Source organism: Toxorhynchites rutilus, chromosome 2, assembly GCF_029784135.1.
Source record: "Toxorhynchites rutilus septentrionalis strain SRP chromosome 2, ASM2978413v1, whole genome shotgun sequence".
Classification (NCBI taxonomy): Eukaryota; Metazoa; Arthropoda; class Insecta; order Diptera; family Culicidae; genus Toxorhynchites; species Toxorhynchites rutilus.
Genome location: NC_073745.1, coordinates 137,904,374 through 137,924,328, shown reverse-complemented (window position 1 = coordinate 137,924,328; position 19,955 = coordinate 137,904,374). Strand labels below are relative to the sequence as shown.

The window sequence follows — 19,955 nt, the reverse complement described above, 5'->3', positions numbered from 1 at the left end:
GAATAGTACGTTAGGGACTCTCCATATAACACGTGGAAATAAAGAGTGTGATTTTGGGCACCCTCCTCCCCCTCCGTGTACAAGCGAGGATATTCCTTATACCCCTCTCCCTGTTGCCCACGTGTACATTCCTCCAGTTTTTGGAAAAAAATCAAGAAATTAATATTTTTTCGCTTAAATTTCATTCCAAATTTTTATTCATGAAAATAATAGCTTTTTTAACAGTAACTATTCGTTTTTAATTCTTCGATTTTTTTCAACATTGTCCGAGAAGCTCATTATTTTCTTCCAAATTACATTTACGTTATCTCCATATTCATATCAAAATACCACTTGTGAATCTACTCTAGCGCAGTGTTGAGAAAAATTGTCTTCGCTAAGCTCAAATGCATATATTTTCGGGGCTAGATTGCATCGAGAACCTATAAATTCCAAATGAAAATCAAAATGACACATCCAGGCAACCAGTGAATATGAGCAAATGAACTCACTATAATCGCTGTAACGCCCTCGATGGCAATTATGTTGAATAATAAAATTGAATTTTGCAAAAAAAAATAATTTACTGTGTTACTGTGTTTCGAAGAAAAGCGAATCTCGAAACAATACAGATTCGCGCTGTTAAAATGTAAAAATGAATTGCCGTTCAAACGATTGATTCGCATATTCATTATAACATTAGTTTACTATTCGCATTGATTGCATTAAGCTTTGTGCTCCATTTTTGGGAAGAGATAATGACAATGGATTAGTGGATTAAACACACTTTGAAAATCAAATTTATTAATTCAAGTTTACTTTCTCTTATCAAATATGTAATCTTTATAATTCAGAATTATGTTAATTATCGAGTGGTGAAAAATAAAAAATGAAAATTATGTCTAATAATGATTTTATATTATAATGATTAATTTCAACGGGAATAGGAAAAGGAAAAGGAAAAGGAAAAGGAAAAGGAAAAGGAAAAGGAAAAGGAAAAGGAAAAGGAAAAGGAAAAGGAAAAGGAAAAGGAAAAGGAAAAGGAAAAGGAAAAGGAAAAGGAAAAGGAAAAGGAAAAGGAAAAGGAAAAGGAAAAGGAAAAGGAAAAGGAAAAGGAAAAGGAAAAGGAAAAGGAAAAGGAAAAGGAAAAGGAAAAGGAAAAGGAAAAGGAAAAGGAAAAGGAAAAGGAAAAGGAAAAGGAAAAGGAAAAGGAAAAGGAAAAGAAGAACATGTTAGTAGGTAGGTAGTAGGTAGAATGATTTCACTATTTTGATTTTTACGTTCGCTTTCAATTTAAAACATGGCGCCCAAGCTAAAGATTCCAACACTGGAACATTTTGTACGTTTGCAAAATGGAACATCAAGCAGTTTCCGGTACAGGAGTTTCATACGGCGACGGAAACGGGAAATGTGGCAGACACCATTCAAATCGTACAACTATACTAGTTCCCCAAAAATACCTGGTTTGGCAGGCCTTTGACTCATGCGGCTGAAAAAGCTTTGACATTATGAAAAGAGACGATGGAATAGTTTTTCGAGCAACAACTTTTTCATGTTTTTCTTTGAAAAAATACTATTAATGTTCAATTCGTAACATATTGTATAAATGTATAAATTATCGCATTTTAAATGCTCTGCTAACTTTTCTCTATTTAGAAACATGTCATGAATATGTCAACGAGAGAATTTGCACACAAAAATGTTACGAGCAAAACATTATTTTTTTCAGGAGTCTTCATACAAAAATTACATATATTCCAAAAACTATAAAAGATAGAAAGTTCATGTCTTCGACAAAAGTTTATATTTTAACAAGATCTAAAAACTTTGTCGAATACACCATATCGCTATCTTGACTTTAAACAAAATTAGGATAAGTTGTATTTTTTCAAAGAAAACATGAAAAAGTTGTTGTTCGAAAAACTTTTTTCCTGTAAAAGTGCCTATCTTCCGATGTATGGACGACTTGTTGGAAATTGTAAGCGCTATTCATATAGATAATTTTGGGAATTCAAAAAAATACGTTTTTGAGAAAAATGAATTTTAATTTTTAAAATAACTTTTTTGTATGCGATTTTTTTCCAAAATTTGTTTGGTAATTTTTTGTGAAAATTCAAACAATTTCCTACATTTCATTCTTTGACAAAAATTTGAAAAAGCATGTATCATAGTTTTTGTATCATAGCATGTATCATAGTTTTTAAGTTATAAATTTTTGTAAAAAATTGAGAAAATTCGCTTTTTCCAAAAAGTAGTCTTATTGTTTTTCGAATATTTCAAGTATGCAAAGTTGCTTAACACGTTAAGCCCTAATTTTTTCTTGCTGCGCTTTGCATTCAGCGCACATCAAGCGCGTTTGCACAAAATCAGTGTCGGTTCCAGTTCCCAAAGATAATGATAAGTAGAAAATAGTCAGCAATTTGACTAGAAAGTAGTCACATTTTGTAAAACATCCGAAAATAAATTTTTATTTTTATATTTTGTAACTGTCAGTCCCAGTCAATCAGCACTTTTCTACCAAAAAGCTCAACGTCGGCCTTTAGGAACCGACGCTGGGCTCAACGTGTTAAATGACCCATGTCTTTACACCCACAACGTTTCACTACTATCTGAGATGGTGCTACCAACTCCTAAGCCGAGTTGGCATGAAATTCGTCTAAATATTCTTGATGTGAACTGATTTTAATGCTAATTGAATCGAATAAATTGAGAGTCCTGGAATTGCACCCACGATCATTCGCTGGGTAAGCTGATCGCATCTATTGGGGCTACGGAAACCCCCTAGGGACTATAGATATATGTAGTGGATGTGATAACTCACGTGTTGTGTACCGAAGATTATTCTTGATCAACTTTTCGAGATGGTCACCATCAGATACAATCTTTCCAGACATCCCTATACACATTCCAATCCGTTATAACGAGAACAAGCAGTTTTTCGATGCTCGAAATTTACATACGCGGCGACAGGTAATTGGGGCATAAATTATTAACACGTTGAGTGCCACGGTTTTATAGCGACTCTATGGCAAATTTTAAACGTATTAGGGCCATCGTTTCTTATCATAGTGGAAGGTATTGTCTTTCGAAAGGGAATGCTTATAAGCTTATATGCTTATATTAGTTACCTTCATTATCATACGTTATACTGTTAGTCACCGGTGACTGACGCAGCCTGAGCGAAAACTCGGTGTCAGTCACCGGTGACTGACGTGGCAATCAACGTGTTAATAAACATTTGGCTCAATCATATATCGATTTGCGATGTAATTATTTCATTTGCATTCTCTTATTTCGCAACTTGCGTTTCCTGAAAAAGGCAAAAGTAATAACAATAATCCACCAGCCCACCAACGGCGGAGATGTCAAACGCCGCTTTGAAATCATGCGCTCGTGTGCATAAATGAACCTCGTTGTTGCGGGTTGGCTCGAGATTGGATAACAAGTCGCTAACTAGCTCCAAGGTGAACTCAGAGATCTACGGGTTTGTTAGCATTTCGGTGCGATTGTCGCCGCGGATCAGTATGCACCACAAAGTGTGTTCGATGATAATTGCGTCAAGGTATTTCTGTCTTTTTTTACCTTCTTGTTTGTCGGCATTGTCCAGCCGCGGGTCTGAATGACTATGGCTATATGATCGGATATGCCCTTCTAGTGGGTATGCTTTATTTATACTTCTCTATTCCATTATCGTAAATTTGGTTGATGTCTGTATCGAATCAATTGCAGCGTATTCGTTTGCATTCATTCATTCATATCGGTGCTACTTGAGCTATATTATGTTATTGAAGTTTCGTGGGTGGTATGGATATTTATTGCAATGGTTTATTGATATGCCTACTGATTAGATACTGCTTATTTTTGTTAAGAGACATTTGATAATATCAAACATGATTCATGACTGAAAGTTTTACAATTTGTTTACTTAACTTTCCATGGAGGAATTATACAGTGGGTGGAATTCCTAAAAAAGCGTATGGACGTTTTTATACAATTTAAAAAAAATTGAAATAAATTCAAATGAATAAATCTTGTATTTGTTTGATTTTTATGTGCAACTTTTGATACGAATTTTAATTACTTTTTATAGAGCTGTTTTGGAGCATTTGGCGCGAAATTTCAAGAGGCGCTGTTGGATACTCAATTCTTACTTCACCTGCATTACACATATTGACTATATACAAAGACTGTCATACGGGATATCTTAGGTAACCGTGATCCTGATCTTCTGCTTCATCTATACCTGTTCCTCAGAAACGCCGATGTCAACGTTTAATGATGTTTCCTTCGTTGTGTCCCTGTTTCATATCCCTCCTATCCGATCTATAAACTTTTACTTAGTCGCGGCAATACATACACACACTTTTTACAGATACACGGGCCAAAGGTTGTGCAGTCCACTGATGATTCAACAAGAGCCAAAGGTTGTACCGCTCATGACAACTCTACACGAGCTGATGATTGCGCCGGCTAGTGACCATTCTATCCTGGATTCCTCGAGTCGAGAAGACGCACCATGCTAGATATGGGGTACATACTAGGGGAGCGTTGCTGATTAATGGTCAGCTGCATCCCAATAGGAAGTATCCCGTGTCGGGCACACGTACAGAAAGACTGTCATAAATGTTCATGCAATTTTAATTATATTCAACTATAACCAGCATGACGTAGTATCGTTGATTTAATTCACACACGATGCCGAAATGAAAGTTTTTAAGGAAATTTTACAAGGAGCGGCGAAAATCATGGCAACATTAAAATATTAAAATGGAGACGTAACCGTGTTGTGAGATCAGTGATATTCAAGAATCTATTCGTACAGGCCACCTTACACTTCTCATTGAATATGGCTGAATGCTTTTAAACTATATTTTCTTGAAGTCCCTCATATGTCAAAAGAAATCCATTGAAGTCACTATGCGGTGCATTAAATCGGGATTCAACATACAAGTGGAATAACAAGTACACGGCAAATTATCCGCATGAAACTATTCACATATCGGAAGTTAGGGATGCTCGTTATGCGTTATTTATGTGTTTCTCTGATACGTTTGAACGGGAGACGACGCCCTTAACATAAATTAGTTGGCTCTATTATTACGCCAAAGGCGCTCTATTTCATCTAATTCATATTCCACACGGATGACAGTTTTTGGGCAATCCAATAGCGGTCGACAGCGGCAGCATGGCATATTCATTTCCATCAAAAAGTGTATTTTTAGATGTTTTCTCGCGGTGGCGTGTGCTATAACAATGAAAGAACTCTTTTAAAGAGGCGACTCGGCGGTGCATGAACCACTGCTTGCATGCATCTTTTGTAGATGTTGATGTATCCCTCAACCGAACCTGTTTTCGGTCAACGGGAACTAATAGGAAGCGTACCGCGTGATTTGTAAATGTATTTGATTTGGTTTTGTTTCCCCATGAATTAAAACGGCTTGGGAAGTGTCGAGTTTTGTTTACGTTTGTGTGTTTTTTTCTCGTTTCTTCTGAAGTGACTTTCCGATGGGAATATATTCGAAATCGGTTGCTTTACGGATGAAGCTAGGAATCATGCCATTGCAATTGCGCGTGGTGCGTATAGACAACTTTCGATTCACTTCCCAACATAAACAGAGCGGCAGGGTGCAGTTCAAAAATAGAAACTCGCGGTCTACCTTTAAGTTCAAGAATGCAATAACGTATGGGTAGCATCGGGAAAATGTGAGTAAACGCATACACACGGAAGCAATATTAGTTCAACCGAACACGACAATTTGCCTCTGTCATTCTGCTACCTATGTAGGTGTCTACTTAAGGGCATTACTTTCGGAACTTATTCCCGATTAGCCTCCTTCTTCTGTGGTGTATGAGGCGGCTGTTTATTTTTGAATGTAAATTAACGATTTCCTTGTTATGGGTTCAAGTCGAATCCAGACTAATTGGCCTTCTCTGGCCGGATAGAATGAGCCGAACAGGTTAGTAATCAGTGACAGGTTGATTGTTCTAAATGGAGAATTTTATTTCTCATGTTTTTGAACGAAGCAAAATAAAACGTTCGAAGTGTTGTTTCCGAACTTTTTCTCTGATCGCCTTCATAAGGTTTTGCACAGACTTATTTGCCATAATTTTCGAAACTTTCGACCATATTTTTTAACTTTTCATTTGTATCAACCGGTTTAAGGTATTTGCGAAAATATACCTCAGTTAGAACCCTAGCTCAATTGAGCGAAATTTCTGGACAGTTTGGACGATTCATGTCCTTCGAGAAACTGTTTTCAGGTACTGGTTAACGTAAACATCGGCATATAACTATCCATTCATTGCCTAATAATGTTGACAACTATTCACTTTCTTAGTAAAAATTACCTCCTCGTATTTTTTGACTGTACCACGCATCACTTGAACACCAATATTGTCCCCTTTAGCAAACTTCCTCAATTATATCCCAGAAACAGAACAACATTTGTGCACACTGGCATGACGTTTTTTAATAGATATGTGAATGTTTTGTTTTTGTGCAGTCAATAGAATTCACGAAAAACGATAATTAATAAAACGGCAGTAAGTTGTAAGTGTGTTATTACCAATGCTGAAAATGACCAACTCATTCATTTGAATTGGACGAACAATTACCATTCGTCATCTTTGACGCCACTTCTATTCACACTAATATGTTGGGCTCATTAGCTGATTTGTCGAATAGGCATGTTTCATACACACGGATCGCTTCTAACTGTATCCCTTCCATTCGATTGAATAACCGCTTTTTCATTCAAGCGAAATAGTGACCGATACTCAATTGACACCTAACGATATTTTAGTTTGTTTTAAGAAAAATAGAGAAAGAGCAGGATTGACAGAGACAACAGGTTTGAAACAGTGAATTTGTTTGAATGAATTCATACACTAATCGAATTACTGTGACACATAAGTAATGGGGTATTAGAAAATCTCTCTCTCATCTCCTGCTCTGTTCTTCCCTTGTCTAAATGACCAGGGTTGCCAATGTTCCAGTTTTTTCTCGATCCAGTCAAACAGTTAAATCCTAAAATCTTTGGTTTTTTTTAAATATTATCCAATTTTATTCAGTTTTTAATACGTGTGGTTCAGTTTTACCCATGTCATGTATACATATTATCCATCCAAGGGTTGCTAGTATAAAATTTGTGTTTTTGATTTAAAAAAATCTTTTCATCTTAGTTTTTTCTCAGGAAATCTGTATTGTTTTTTTTTTCTAAAAAAGTTTATTTATCAGACTCAATTAATGACTTATTAATTACTTTCACAGAGTCAAATTTAATCTTAAAATAAAACTTATTTTCTATATAACTAAGACTAACAATTTTTGGGAAATCGGTGGAGAGAAAGAGAGAGAGCACAAGGTTGAAACCACGACTAGCTAAGATGCCTCTAACCGGTGAGTCAGATTGCTTTTTTAATGCTTGAGTGTTTCCGATGGATGAGTCCTGGCAATCTGTATTGACATCTGTATTGAAATTCATAAATTCAATTTTGAAAAATAATTTCATCTTTAGTATCATTTAGTATCAGTATGTATCATAACATACAGCCATATGATTAGGATACGGATAGGTTTTGATAGAATTTTACAAATCCTAATAAACTAATCGGATATGTTTTTATTTGAATTTATATTTTTTATTCGTACTTTCGTCGTTCAACCGTTCGACGATTCCGCAGATAGTCTAAAAAGTTTTTTCTCTGCTCTCGCCCAGTTCAGTAACTTCTGTTCTTGGCTTCTTTATATGGTGTTCAAAATCTCCAAGGTACAATCTTGCTACCTTCGATTTGTGTATTTTTCTGGGCATACATTACTCAAGAGAGAAAGATAAATTGTTCTGGGTCGGAATTAATCTGAGTTTGTGCTTCAATATTTCATTAATGGACTAATCTCATATGTTCACCCTAGGCTGTGCGCAAGATAACCAGTAAAGTGTTGACCGCAATGCGTTTTCCTAACACCGACTAGACCTTACACGTGTTTGTACGTGTGAGGAAAACAACATAAATACAGTGACGTCTCGATTATATCACTGTGCGTTTTTATCACCCCCGAATTTATCACTGAAAATGTTTCGCTTATAAAACGTTTTTCGAAACATAATTTCTTATGTTTCCCAAAATTGTCCCCTGCAGAGGCAGTGGTGAGGTATTTTATTTCGTCAATTGTTGAAGTTCCATTTCAAGGTAGTTGGTGTTAGTTGGTTCTGTGATTTTTGTGAACTAATCCCTTTTAGTCGGAATTATTTTCCCTTGAAAGATCCTCCTATATTTCCACGATAAAATTTTTTTGTTAATACCGAGTACCGTTACCTATTATTAAAAAAAATAACTCCGTATACATTCGTGAAATAGTTTACTAAACGTGAAAATTTGCTTTAAAAAAATGTAAAAAAAGAATAAAGTATTTAGTATGATACCTTGCTGTGGTGGCTGAGAGCAGACAAACGACCGCAAAGGTTAAAGTTTGTATTTAAATCTATGTATCGTCGAGTGGGTAAGACAAGCTGGATAAAAAAATCCTCCTAAGAATCCTCCTAAGTAAATTTAAAAAAAAAAGTGTGCTGTGTTTTTCAACGGTTTCCAACAATTTGAATGCCTCCAGGTCAATCTCTAGGCAATCAGAATAATTGAAATACCATGTACTAGAAATATGAACATCAAAAATTTAATTTTTTATTTATAAAAATTATAAAAAATTAAAAAATTCATCAAAAAAGTATATAATATGTTAGCTTGACATTTTGAAGAAACTAAAATACAGTGACTTATCCATAGCATACATCGATAAACGTTACGGCGTATATCATACGACAATCGCAAAAATGCTAAGGTAAATAAACAAAATTGCGAAGCAGTCTGTTGTGAAGTCAACAAGTAGTTGGTGACAAATAAAAAAAATATTAGATATTGAAGTTAGAGTTGTTTTGGTATTCTAAATAAATCGTAATGAAAACTTCTATATTCTACTTCAAAGGAAAATAAAATCAGCTAGGAGCTCAAGGAACGAAAACTAAAAAATATAATTTCTTCTAAAAATATTACCTGCAGACTAAAATAAACTTAATTTTGTAGTACCTGCGTACCTGCGACAAAATAATTTGAGTGCTAATCAAGAACATAATTGCGACGAATTTGGTTTATTTTTAAAGCATTAAAACATAGCATTAACTCATTCGAAAAGAAAAAGCAAAGCTGGAATCAGAACAGACAAAACCGGATTTCATGCCATATTCGTACGTTTCTGATATTAATTATCTGCCATTGATGATAATTGAAAGATTGAAGAACCCACTATGTTCCAAAGATATAGGGTTTTTCACGCTCATGCACAAAAGTGAACCGATTTTTATTTTAAAAAAACGAAAATAAAGCTTATTTTAGGACATTTTCGATGTGACCATCCCTTTTTTCGATGAGGCGTTTTAAATGGTGAATAAAATTCTTCATGCACAACTCTAACATTACGACTTCGATGCTGTTGAAAATCCGAGTTATTTCTTCTTTAAGTTCCTCCAAATTTTGTGGCTTATTAACATAGCAACGGTCCTTCACGTACCCCCAGAGGAAGTAATCGACGACGAGAAATGTTGAAATTCTTACTATAAAAGAACAAAATTCCATTAAGGCTTCGGTTGCTCGAGTAATACGATTTCACTAAAAATACACGTTCTTGTAAATTGTACATCTTGACACTAAAAACCATCCGATCCGACTGAACTAGTAGCCGAATATTATCGTCCAGAAGTGGGGAATGCAGTGTTACCATCGACGGACGACAAAGTCATTTTTCTATAAGGAGCTATTCGCGTTTTTTTTTGCGTGAGCGTTTAATCCGAAAGACCCTGTATTTGATCAGTACACGTTGATCAAATTTGATCTGTCAAAAAAGGTCATATAATAATATTTGACATAATATTTGACTTCGGTCAAACAGTGTATTAGCACCCTAAGAAAAAAAAACGGAACGAAAAAGGGAAACAGGAACAAAACAACGCTATTTTGCTGATCATCTTATCTATGTGAATCATTTTATGTACAGTATAAACAAAAAACTAGCACACCTGTAGTAAAATTCAAACCACTTTGATTTAGGCTTGCCATTGCTGAGCTAATTAAATTGATACCAAAACGATACCAAAGTGTCTCCGAAAAAAATCACTAAAAATTCATTAGTCAAACATACAAAAAGTTCCTTGTAAATCATCACGCCATGTTTAACCCGATGTTTTTTTCTTTTTCTTTTTATTTGCAGATCGTTTCGATGGTAGCTGGTCTGGTAAGTCGCTCTCCCCGAACAGTTCCTTTCACAGATTACAAGTGTTCCTATTGAAGGGAAGTGACATTTATAACATAATCAAGCAACATTCCCTTTTGCTGTATCCCGTTACGTTTCACGATCCACGTTCCACGAAACCACCAAAGCACTCTGTATCGTGCGGCCCAAAGTCAAAGAAACATGTTATGTTGCAGAATGCTCGCGGCCCGCCAAAAACCAACAACGTCTATCAACAAATGGATCGTAAAAAGGGCAAGAAACTGGGTGGGTTATGTTTCGTAATAGTTAACAGTTCACGCGAATGAGATAAAAAGAAAGAATTAAATCCGCCGAAGTCAACATGTATGCTAGCCCAAAACAATGCCCGAGAGCTGGCAAGCAATTGCCAAAGTCGTAAACATGATCAAAAGCGCAGCCCACGGCGAGACGTTGGGTCTTTTTGCTTGAATAATGGAACTTGCATGTTCCTGGGAGTAGGTGAGAATTGATCGATAACCATAATTTCGCGTGCTGTGCAGTGCAGCATCAAGCCGAGTTGATTGAGTGAAAGAGAAATTATTTCGGACATTGTTAAACGTTATAAGGCTAGGTGGTGAAGTAATAAAAAGTGAGAATATATTAAGTCTGCAGTGGGAAAACGGGATTGTTGCGAAGAGTGTGATGTTCTGATGATGAAACTATTTACTAACAATGCAAATGAAGTTGTCTATGGACTGATATGCATACGCACTGTCATAAATGATTGTAATGAACATGTTGTAATGCGCTTCCAAACAGACGATGGTTAGAAGATTCGTGAGGTAACTTGCCTCATCCCTCATATGAGGTATGACATAAATGAACACAGATTTCTTGATGTGAAAAACAACTCATTTCACAACAAGTAAAAATGTGATACATACGGATAGCAAATGTGGAAGGAATTTGAGCTATTGATGTCACGATGTAGCTCTACAGTTTCAGTGATTCGAAAAAAAAAATCTTTCCGGTCCAACATATCCCCGCTTCCTTCGATTATTGTGTCATGAAATCGTGTTTCTAGAAAACATCTTGTAAACTAGAAAAATGATCACGTACAAACTTTTCATTCCGTATTTTACTCTTCTTTGATTAAAAGCACGAATAATTTGTCTTTCGTCCACATTTCTAAGCAATTTGAGCAGCAATGTTTACAGCGTGCATATGACAAAACTCATAATGTCGGAAATCAAAATGAAACTGTATCAAACTATTGCATACAAAACCACGTTTCTCTTTCGGTGGTGGTCGGGGAAGCGAAATTAAATCACAAGTGCTAAAGATATCCATCAAATTGCATAAAATCTCGACATCGTGTCTGCTCGCATTAGCTGTCAGTTTGAATTTAATGGGCGTTATTTCTTTTCTTCGTGGTTTATAGCCATTGCCCTGTGAACGAAACGCATCGAGATGAGTGAGTGGTCCACCGCAATACAACGAATGCATGCTCCGCGTCCAGCTGCAGCTTGGATATGATTTATGTATTGATATTCAATGCATCGATTTGACTGCTACTTGGAGTTATATGAAAACTACAGTTTGCGGGCTGTCACCTAATATCCCAGCGGAGAAATGTAATGAAACAACAAGAGCGTAAATGAAACAATTCAACGAAAGCTGTTTAATAAAGTGAACTGCGGTTTGTGTGGTTTCCTGAAAAATATTAAAACACGCGTCTGAGTAAAAAAAAACACACCTAATTTATCACCAAGTTTCACCAGGCCTTAACCGTATACCGAAGGATGTCGCAGAGGAGCGCATCTTTCAGAGACACTCAGTCTGTTTTGATTACCTACATATTGATTGAGTTTCGTTCCGGTGTTCAACAACGAGGGCGCGACGCTGTTGAAGCGTTTAAAAATAAACGAAAATGAATACGAATGGAATATGCGAAATCATCGCACCGGCTGGCGACACGGGAATAATTTATTGACATCCGTTTGAGGTTTTGTTTCTCTCAAGATGAATTATTGCGAAAACGTAAGGTCTCTCAGCACTGGCGCCGATTTCCGATTTGCGGAACATCAGAAACGAATTAACCACGGATATATTGCAAAATTAATGGTTACTTTGACTGTTAGTTTGTTTTTCGTTTGACGTTTATGAACTAGTACTATTTTGTATTCTTGCGATTGTTTTATATTTACAATCTTATTATATGCTTCAAATATCACTAATGGTTCTGCCCTAAAATATCAACTTTTTCGGTAACATAACTGGAGTGCAATTTTTATTATATTTTTTTCGTAATACAAGGTCAATGGAATGGGAGCAAAGTTCCCATCTAATGAGTATAAGGAACCAAGGCGGCATGGTGACGCGATCCAAGTCGGCCGCCGACCCGCCGTCGGAAGCGGCGGCCTCTCGCAAGCAATCGTGTGTTCCAGTCGAAAATATGATCATGGTTTGTTCACTGTTTTGAATGCTCTAATTCAGCACACCTTTGTCAAATCAGGTATTCGAATGTTCCAAAACATATAAATAAAGTGGTCTTTTCTATGATTTACAGTAGTTTTATAGTATATTTTAGCGAATTCACATGTTTTAAAGAATGATAAAATACACTTTCTATTGATGTCAATGCGCCCCTCATTTGAGCTAACTTTTAATCAATCACTAGATAATTATTTGGCACGTATTCAGACCTTTTTTTTATCATAACACTCACAAATATTGTAAACATCATGCTAGCAAACCATTTGTATCAAATTTTCATAGCTAAACCATTAAATTAACGCATTTCGATGACCTCAATTTTGATCATGAGTTGTCCAATTAATTAATGTTGTTTTGTCCACATGATTTCTATGGCAACCACTTGGCGCGCTGCTGTGTTCTTCGCGCATGGCAGAAATATAGTTTCTCTGTGTTGAGTGTGTTGAGGTGAACACTTTTAAAATGCCCATAAAAAGGCAATATTCTGAAGAAAGCGAAAATTATGAATGGGTTAATATAATTACAGTAAACTCAATCAATGATAAATGCAACATCTACTTGAAAATTCGATTTTTTTTTTCATTCAAAAATGCTGATTTCTAAAACTGGACAAACCATGATCATTTTTTGGACAATCCATGATCAGAGTTGGTCAAACCATGATCATAATTTTTCTTTGAGGAAAATCGTTTAAAATCATAAAAATTTGAGTAATTTCAACGCCTTATGGTAGTATTAGCAATTAGAGACTTGGGGCTTTTCAGCAATACCAAACTCGTACCGATGATATGTGATTTTCATGAATAAAAATTTACATTTACATTTACTAGTTGCGTAAAAACTCCCTAAATTGGACAAACCAAGATCATTTACCCTATCATTCTTATTTCAAAAACTAAACATGGGTAGAACAAGGCTAAAATGATTTGAAGACCGGTTCTGCACGATAAAAACACTTTGAGTTAACCTTGCACCGAACGCAAGAAGTAGAAGGGCGCATTCATTTGCGATTTACGTTCTGGGCCGAATTACAAATTCGTAGCCAAATGTGTTGCGTGTCCGTTTACTAAACGAATGATCGCGGTTTCAATCTCAGAATCCACCATTGACAATCTTAATTGGACTTTCTCAAAGATAGAGGCAAATGAACGAAATGTATAGAAGGAATTAACTTTTCAAACTAGTTTCGCTACAGTCAGCGAGCAGTCAACAGCCTTTTTGAGACTAAGAGTTAATTTCAAAATTTTGAAAATATTTTCTCTCCTTTTTAAGGCTACGATATTGTTGGTTTTAACATTTTAAATGTCTTTGCGAACTCATCTGTACATCCGTGGCTTAAAAAAACGACAGTTTTGATTTCATGTGCATTTTTAGATTTACGTCATGCAGTCGACGTATTTATCTATGTATTTATTAAAATTTAATTAGTAACTTGAGACTTTTGTCTCTTTAATTGTTACACTGATTTACGTACAAATGGTGCATTACTGATTATTATCATATTAACTGTTACTTTGAAGAAATTCCTGAGTTTAACGACTCTGTACATCTCCTCTTAAATACTATTTTTGAATTTACAACAGTCAACTCATTTGGCAATGAATTCCAGTGTGAAATGCTTCTCACGAAGAAAGAGTTGCCATACCTGGAAGTGGAGTGTCGAGGAATTGAATATTTTTTTGAGCGTGAACCTCTTAGAGTTACTAATTTTTCGTGTGAGTAGCCTGGGAGTTTCGTCCTCGCAAGATTGAATAAAAAGATGCAACATCTCGTCGGAGTAAATTTACTAAATGGACAACCAATCAGACGATATTGAAGGTGAGAGACTCTGGCAAATCTACTCAATCTGAAAACATATCGAACACAAGCAATACAAGGCTTTTGAAAAGCTTAGGTTCAATGTCAGTGCTGAGGAAACATGTGGTAGCATACAATGCACGAAGGCTATCATATACTTTTCCACATTGTTTGAAATTAAATTTATAAAAGCTAAAATTAGATTGAATACCTATACCAAGACACAAACCATTTTCAACATATTGAAATATTGAGCTATACAACTGCAGCATTGCTTTGAGAATATTGTTAGATTGTGAGTTATTTATGAATAATGCATTAGATTCATTGGCATTCAGCAGAAGTTTGTTTCTGCATGACCCTTTATGTATTCTGTCAAGCTATCGTTATTTTTCTTGAAATTGCCGTTGCTGTGTTATCCAGACAGTCGAAGTATATCTGGACATCGGCCGCAAAAATGTGTGTTTTACAATATTTTGAACATCAGGAAGATCGTTAATATACAATGAGAATAAGATTAGTGCTAATATCGAACCTTGAGGTACTCCCGAGGATATTGGAAGAAATCTAGAATGAACACCGTTATTAAAAACGGTCTGACATTGTATAGGCGCTTGTATAAATGTATAACAGGTGAAGCAACATCATCACTTCAATAAGAAGGGGATTACGGTTTGTGGAGCGGGGGTTGTTTGTTTTGTTATTGCTAGGATACGCCATTTTTGCATTTTCACATGCGAGAGTAGTGGATGAACTGGATGAGAATGAAATTCTACAAAATCATCTCTTCTTTTTCACATAAATTTGCGAAAGCCGAACATAGTAGGCATCGTTCGAATAAGCGTCGTCGCAGTTTGTAGAGAGCCGCCGGCAGCTGTTTGTAAACAATACCGACAGCAATTCCAATATGGCTGAAAGTGCATTTCATATGATTGTTTCACCTGGTATATATAAAGGCGCCTTGGTCAGACCAATGTTTCGTGTCAAAAGCTTTTGAAAAATCTAAAAGTAATAATACAACAGGTCGACCCTTATCCAGAATAAGTCCTATATCGTCGAACAACTTCAGCATTGCGGTTTTTGTGCTGTGATGGGGACGATATCCAGATTGCATCGAACTTAGCAGGTTATTTTGATTTATGTGATGACAAATTTGATTTTTAATAATTCGTTCAAATACCTTGGACAACGCACAAAGTATACTTATAGGGCGCAAATTTTGGATGTTATTTATCTTTGCCTTTTTTTATCGGGACAATTTTATATTTTTTTCCATTCATCGGGAAAAACATTAGTAGTTATGATACAATTAAATAAATAAGTCATCGGTTCAGCCACAAGCGAAATGATTGCTTCCAAAAAATTGATTGGATCAAAATCGAAACCTATTGCATTGGGTTTTATATGATATAAAGTAATTATGTCATCAGTTTCATTAATCATATCGAAATAAAGTGAATTTCGATTAGTTATAAATTGATTAACATTATTTTCAGTGGAAATCGATTTTCCAGAAAAAAAATTCTAGCAAAACCCTCATTTATCTCATTAGAGTCAAACTCAAACGAACTCATCAGTAATTCACCGCATTTATCAAAATAATTTCGTAGTCGTACGTTATGAATACGGTTCTATCTCAGCCACCACGATTTTTTCCTAAAAAAATTAAAAAAAAAAATAACGCTCCGGTACGTATTCCTTCATCAAGAACTTTGCGGCTACTCTTACATATATATCATAAAAGGTAACTTAATCTCGTTATTATTCCTTGAATTGGTCAAATATGCTGGTTTCATGAAATTTTCTACCACTGTTTTGAAGAGTTGAGTTTTTTGTGCATAGTGAAAATATATCGGGAGTTTCACTCTGGAAAAGCTTATTCAGTCGATTTGCAACGATCATACATATTGATAAAAAAAAGTTTGCTACAGGTTTGTATCCGGAAAATTTAATATAATGTAAACGTTATGTGCGGACTGGAGAAAGCAGGATCATTTTTGAAAAATTAGGCAAAATTGAGTGTTTGTCAGGATATCAGGAAATTTGCCAAAAAGTCTGGGAAATCCTGTAAAATCAGGAAGGTTGGCATCTTCGGTTGTAGACTGGAAGCTTGTCATTCAAATAAACTATTTGTTATATTGTTATTTATTATATTATTAAAATGTTCGGTAGTATAATTTCAATGCTACAATTACTTCTTTCTTCATTATTCGAAGTTAACCCATTTCCAAGTAATGAATCCCACTAATCTTATATATATTTCGAAAATGCGCACCTATGTTTCCCCCAATGCGCCCCGGTGCGACTGGATCGATCATACTCTCGGTCCGACTCCCTCATGCTTGAGTATGCAATTATGAGCTCGGCGTCGAAACCATCCATCATTGCATCTCGGAGGCACACCGTATAATGGAAAGTGTGTGTGTTTGTGTATGTTCGCGTGTGTGTGTGTGTGTGTGTGTTTGTGTGTTTGTGTCTCATAAAAAAAAACGCTAGTTTTGCTGCGCGGATGAATTCATACCCAGAACATACGAACTGTCTCATCGAACGGTAGCACCTACGGCACGAGATGCTGTTCTAGCGCTAGAAGAACAGCAATCTCCGTTCTGGTATCCGAAGTTGGGTTTATGAGTGCGGAGTGCCGTAGTCTCGTTCCGCTCGATGTTGGCCACGCATCGTTGGTACCGTACCACATATGAGTTCAGGCCGAGGGAATAATTTGCATCTACTTTTCTGCCGTTGGTCCGGCTGCAACAGCAGCAGCCGCTCTATTTTGGTTCAAAAGGAATAAATCGTGACGACGCTGAAATCTATATATTCCGACATACTCCGAGGGCTGAGTGATGGTCTATTTGTACTGCCGGCGAAACCAACAACCGGCGCAATACGATGCTAATGCAATTGGATGGGTTTTTTGCTCCAACTGGCTATGCTGCTAGGCCAGGTTCGCTTTATGCAATGTATTGACGAGTTGAAATCCAAAGAATAATAACAGGAGGAAACAGTCTCGTAACTTGCAGAAATTGGAGAGTATGTATGCATAATATCCAGTTCCAGATCAATAACTTCTTCATTAGCCACTGCTCTGCCATTATCTTGTGGCATTGTGTTGACCAACACTCGAGATCACAATCTCAGTATGGATTTTGAATCGATGAATTCCTTGGCTCAAATTTCGAAAGCCGATGCAGCTAGTCCGTCCGTCATTTTTAGAGCGGAAATTTGTCATTGAATGATGATGCATATTGAATTGTGTTTTTCAGCAAAAACGTGCTGAATCAAGATCATGTCAGGAGATGTTCTTCGTCCCATTTGTTTGCAATTTCGCGCGTGGGACCTATCTAACGTACACACTATGAATAATTCATATGAATTAATCCATTCATTCATAAATATGAGTATTTGTCTTCGCCTCTGCGCAAAATATGTGAGTTCTTGCGAGCAGTAAATCCAGTTCCACCTATTGATCATCTTCAGTGGGTTAAATAAATAAAGTTGATCGCCCACCACACGAATGTGCGAGAGTGTTCGCTGATTTTATCTCCCCGACACCCCCGATTGAAATATAATGGAGGTAATGAAAAACAAGCACTAGACACAAGCCTGCAAGAGAAAATAAAAAAAATCGTTAGGAAGCTTTTTCAAATAAAAATTGATATCGTTTATGAAAAATTTAAATTCAAATAATAATATCGACGGGTTCTTGGAAAAAACTGATTAAAAATGAATTACTGAAAATTCGATTCTGCCTTTGTGCTACAGTGTTACATTCGAGTCAATTTAAGTAAGAAGATTGAGCTAGTCAGATAAATATTGAGGCTTTGTACAATCCAGTGTGCTAAATGTGCTAAATTCGCTGGTTTTTGTAAAATTTAAGAAATTGTTGTGAAAAAACAGTTTTTTTCGTTGGTGTTTCGAAGTGATCCACGACTTAAAGCGTTCCCAGGTAATCATGAATCACTTGTTGTTGTTCAAGAAAATCATCTTATCGTGTCTTATCTTATATTGCGGCCGTTTCGGCGTAGAATTACATCTCTCGGGAACATATTAAGGGTACAAATTGAAGAATTGAAAACCGGTTACATCACGAAATACGCTCAATTACGGGCGCTTGTTGCGTAGTTGTTTCCAAATAGATTAATTAGATTATTTTCATAAACGATTTGGTCACTTCTTAGCAATTTATTGCAATAAAGAAAACAATATTTTTTTTAAAGTTGGTTTGTAAAACAGCGTTGGAATAAAAGCTACTAGTATCCCATACATTCGAGCAGCCCGCAAGTCGATTCCATAATAAGGACTTCAAAGTCGGCCAGCATTATGAAATCGTCACTGAGCCACATCTGGTTTGGTGTGTCATCGTGTCATTATCGGCGTGCGTTAAGTGAGTTCAGAAACTGTCTTTCTCAAAGCAAGTGCGGAGTTTACTTTAAAAAAAAAATTAAAAAAGGCCTTTCTCAAGGCTAGAGATGCTAGAGCAACCGAATGGCGGCGATCCTTCTTGAAGTTCAAGAAAAAAAAGAGAGTTAACCCTTTCGCTACGAGCGTCGTCTATAGACGACATCCGCACGATGACCTGTGTGTATGAGCGTCGTCTTTAGACGACATGAGAGTGATACTGCACATCGATCACACCAGCGCAATGTGCATACTTTTCGGCGCAATACTCCGTTCAGTGGTAGCACTGCCGTAGAGAAAGGGTTAAATTTAGTTTTTCAAAATGGCTTTTTCCAGGGCTAAAGGCGAGTGAACTTTTAAGTTTTAAGCCTTTTCAATCCAAAAAATGTATAGAGAGTTATGTCCAAGACACGACCGCATTGTTGACGTAGGGCTACGAAATTAAATTATTCAATTCGTTTGCTTATAATTTGGTGAATTATTTAGATATGCATCGAAATAATGTTAATAAGTCTTTAATAAAACGTAACGTGATAACCCTGAAATGAGACGATGGGTTGCTTGGTTCTGTAGAAGCAGTTGAAGGTGGTTGATTGATGATTCATGACTGCTTTCCCGAGAACAATACATCAGCTGGCCACATGTCACAATTTGTATCTTTATGTCAATGTTTTGTTCCCATTATTCTTATTCACTCCAACTCATCTTTGGCAACGCGTGAAAACAACAACAATGTGCGCGTGTAATTCAAATCGGCAGCTTTCCTCTGGGCTTTCGAAATGGTCTTTTGCAATGCCGAGAGTGAGTTTTAGTTTTCCTAGTTGGCGTTTTTCAAAGCTAGAGGCGAATGAACTGAAAAGTTTAAAGCCTCTATAGTTCAACCCTACTACTATTACATTGACGTTACTAGCAAGCTGTGGAGACTCTTACATATATCGAAGCAAGATAATATGATTTCACATGCATTTATGCAGACCACTCGGTGTTTCCTATGAAATCGTACTCAAGCGAGAGAATATGTTATCTCATACCTTTGAGCAGACCG

The 19,955-nt window shown here is 36.2% G+C and overlaps 1 protein-coding gene across 2 annotated transcripts in view; it reads left to right on the top strand.

The window, feature by feature from the left end:
* Nucleotides 1-19,955, top strand: part of LOC129770275 (serine-rich adhesin for platelets) — a 156,133-nt gene that overhangs the window by 59,068 nt on the left and 77,110 nt on the right. For both annotated transcript variants that reach the window (XM_055772998.1, XM_055772997.1), the window contains exon 3: nt 10,238-10,261. In XM_055772998.1, the coding sequence (XP_055628973.1) occupies nt 10,238-10,261 (24 nt within the window). The remainder of the gene's footprint in view (nt 1-10,237; nt 10,262-19,955) is intronic.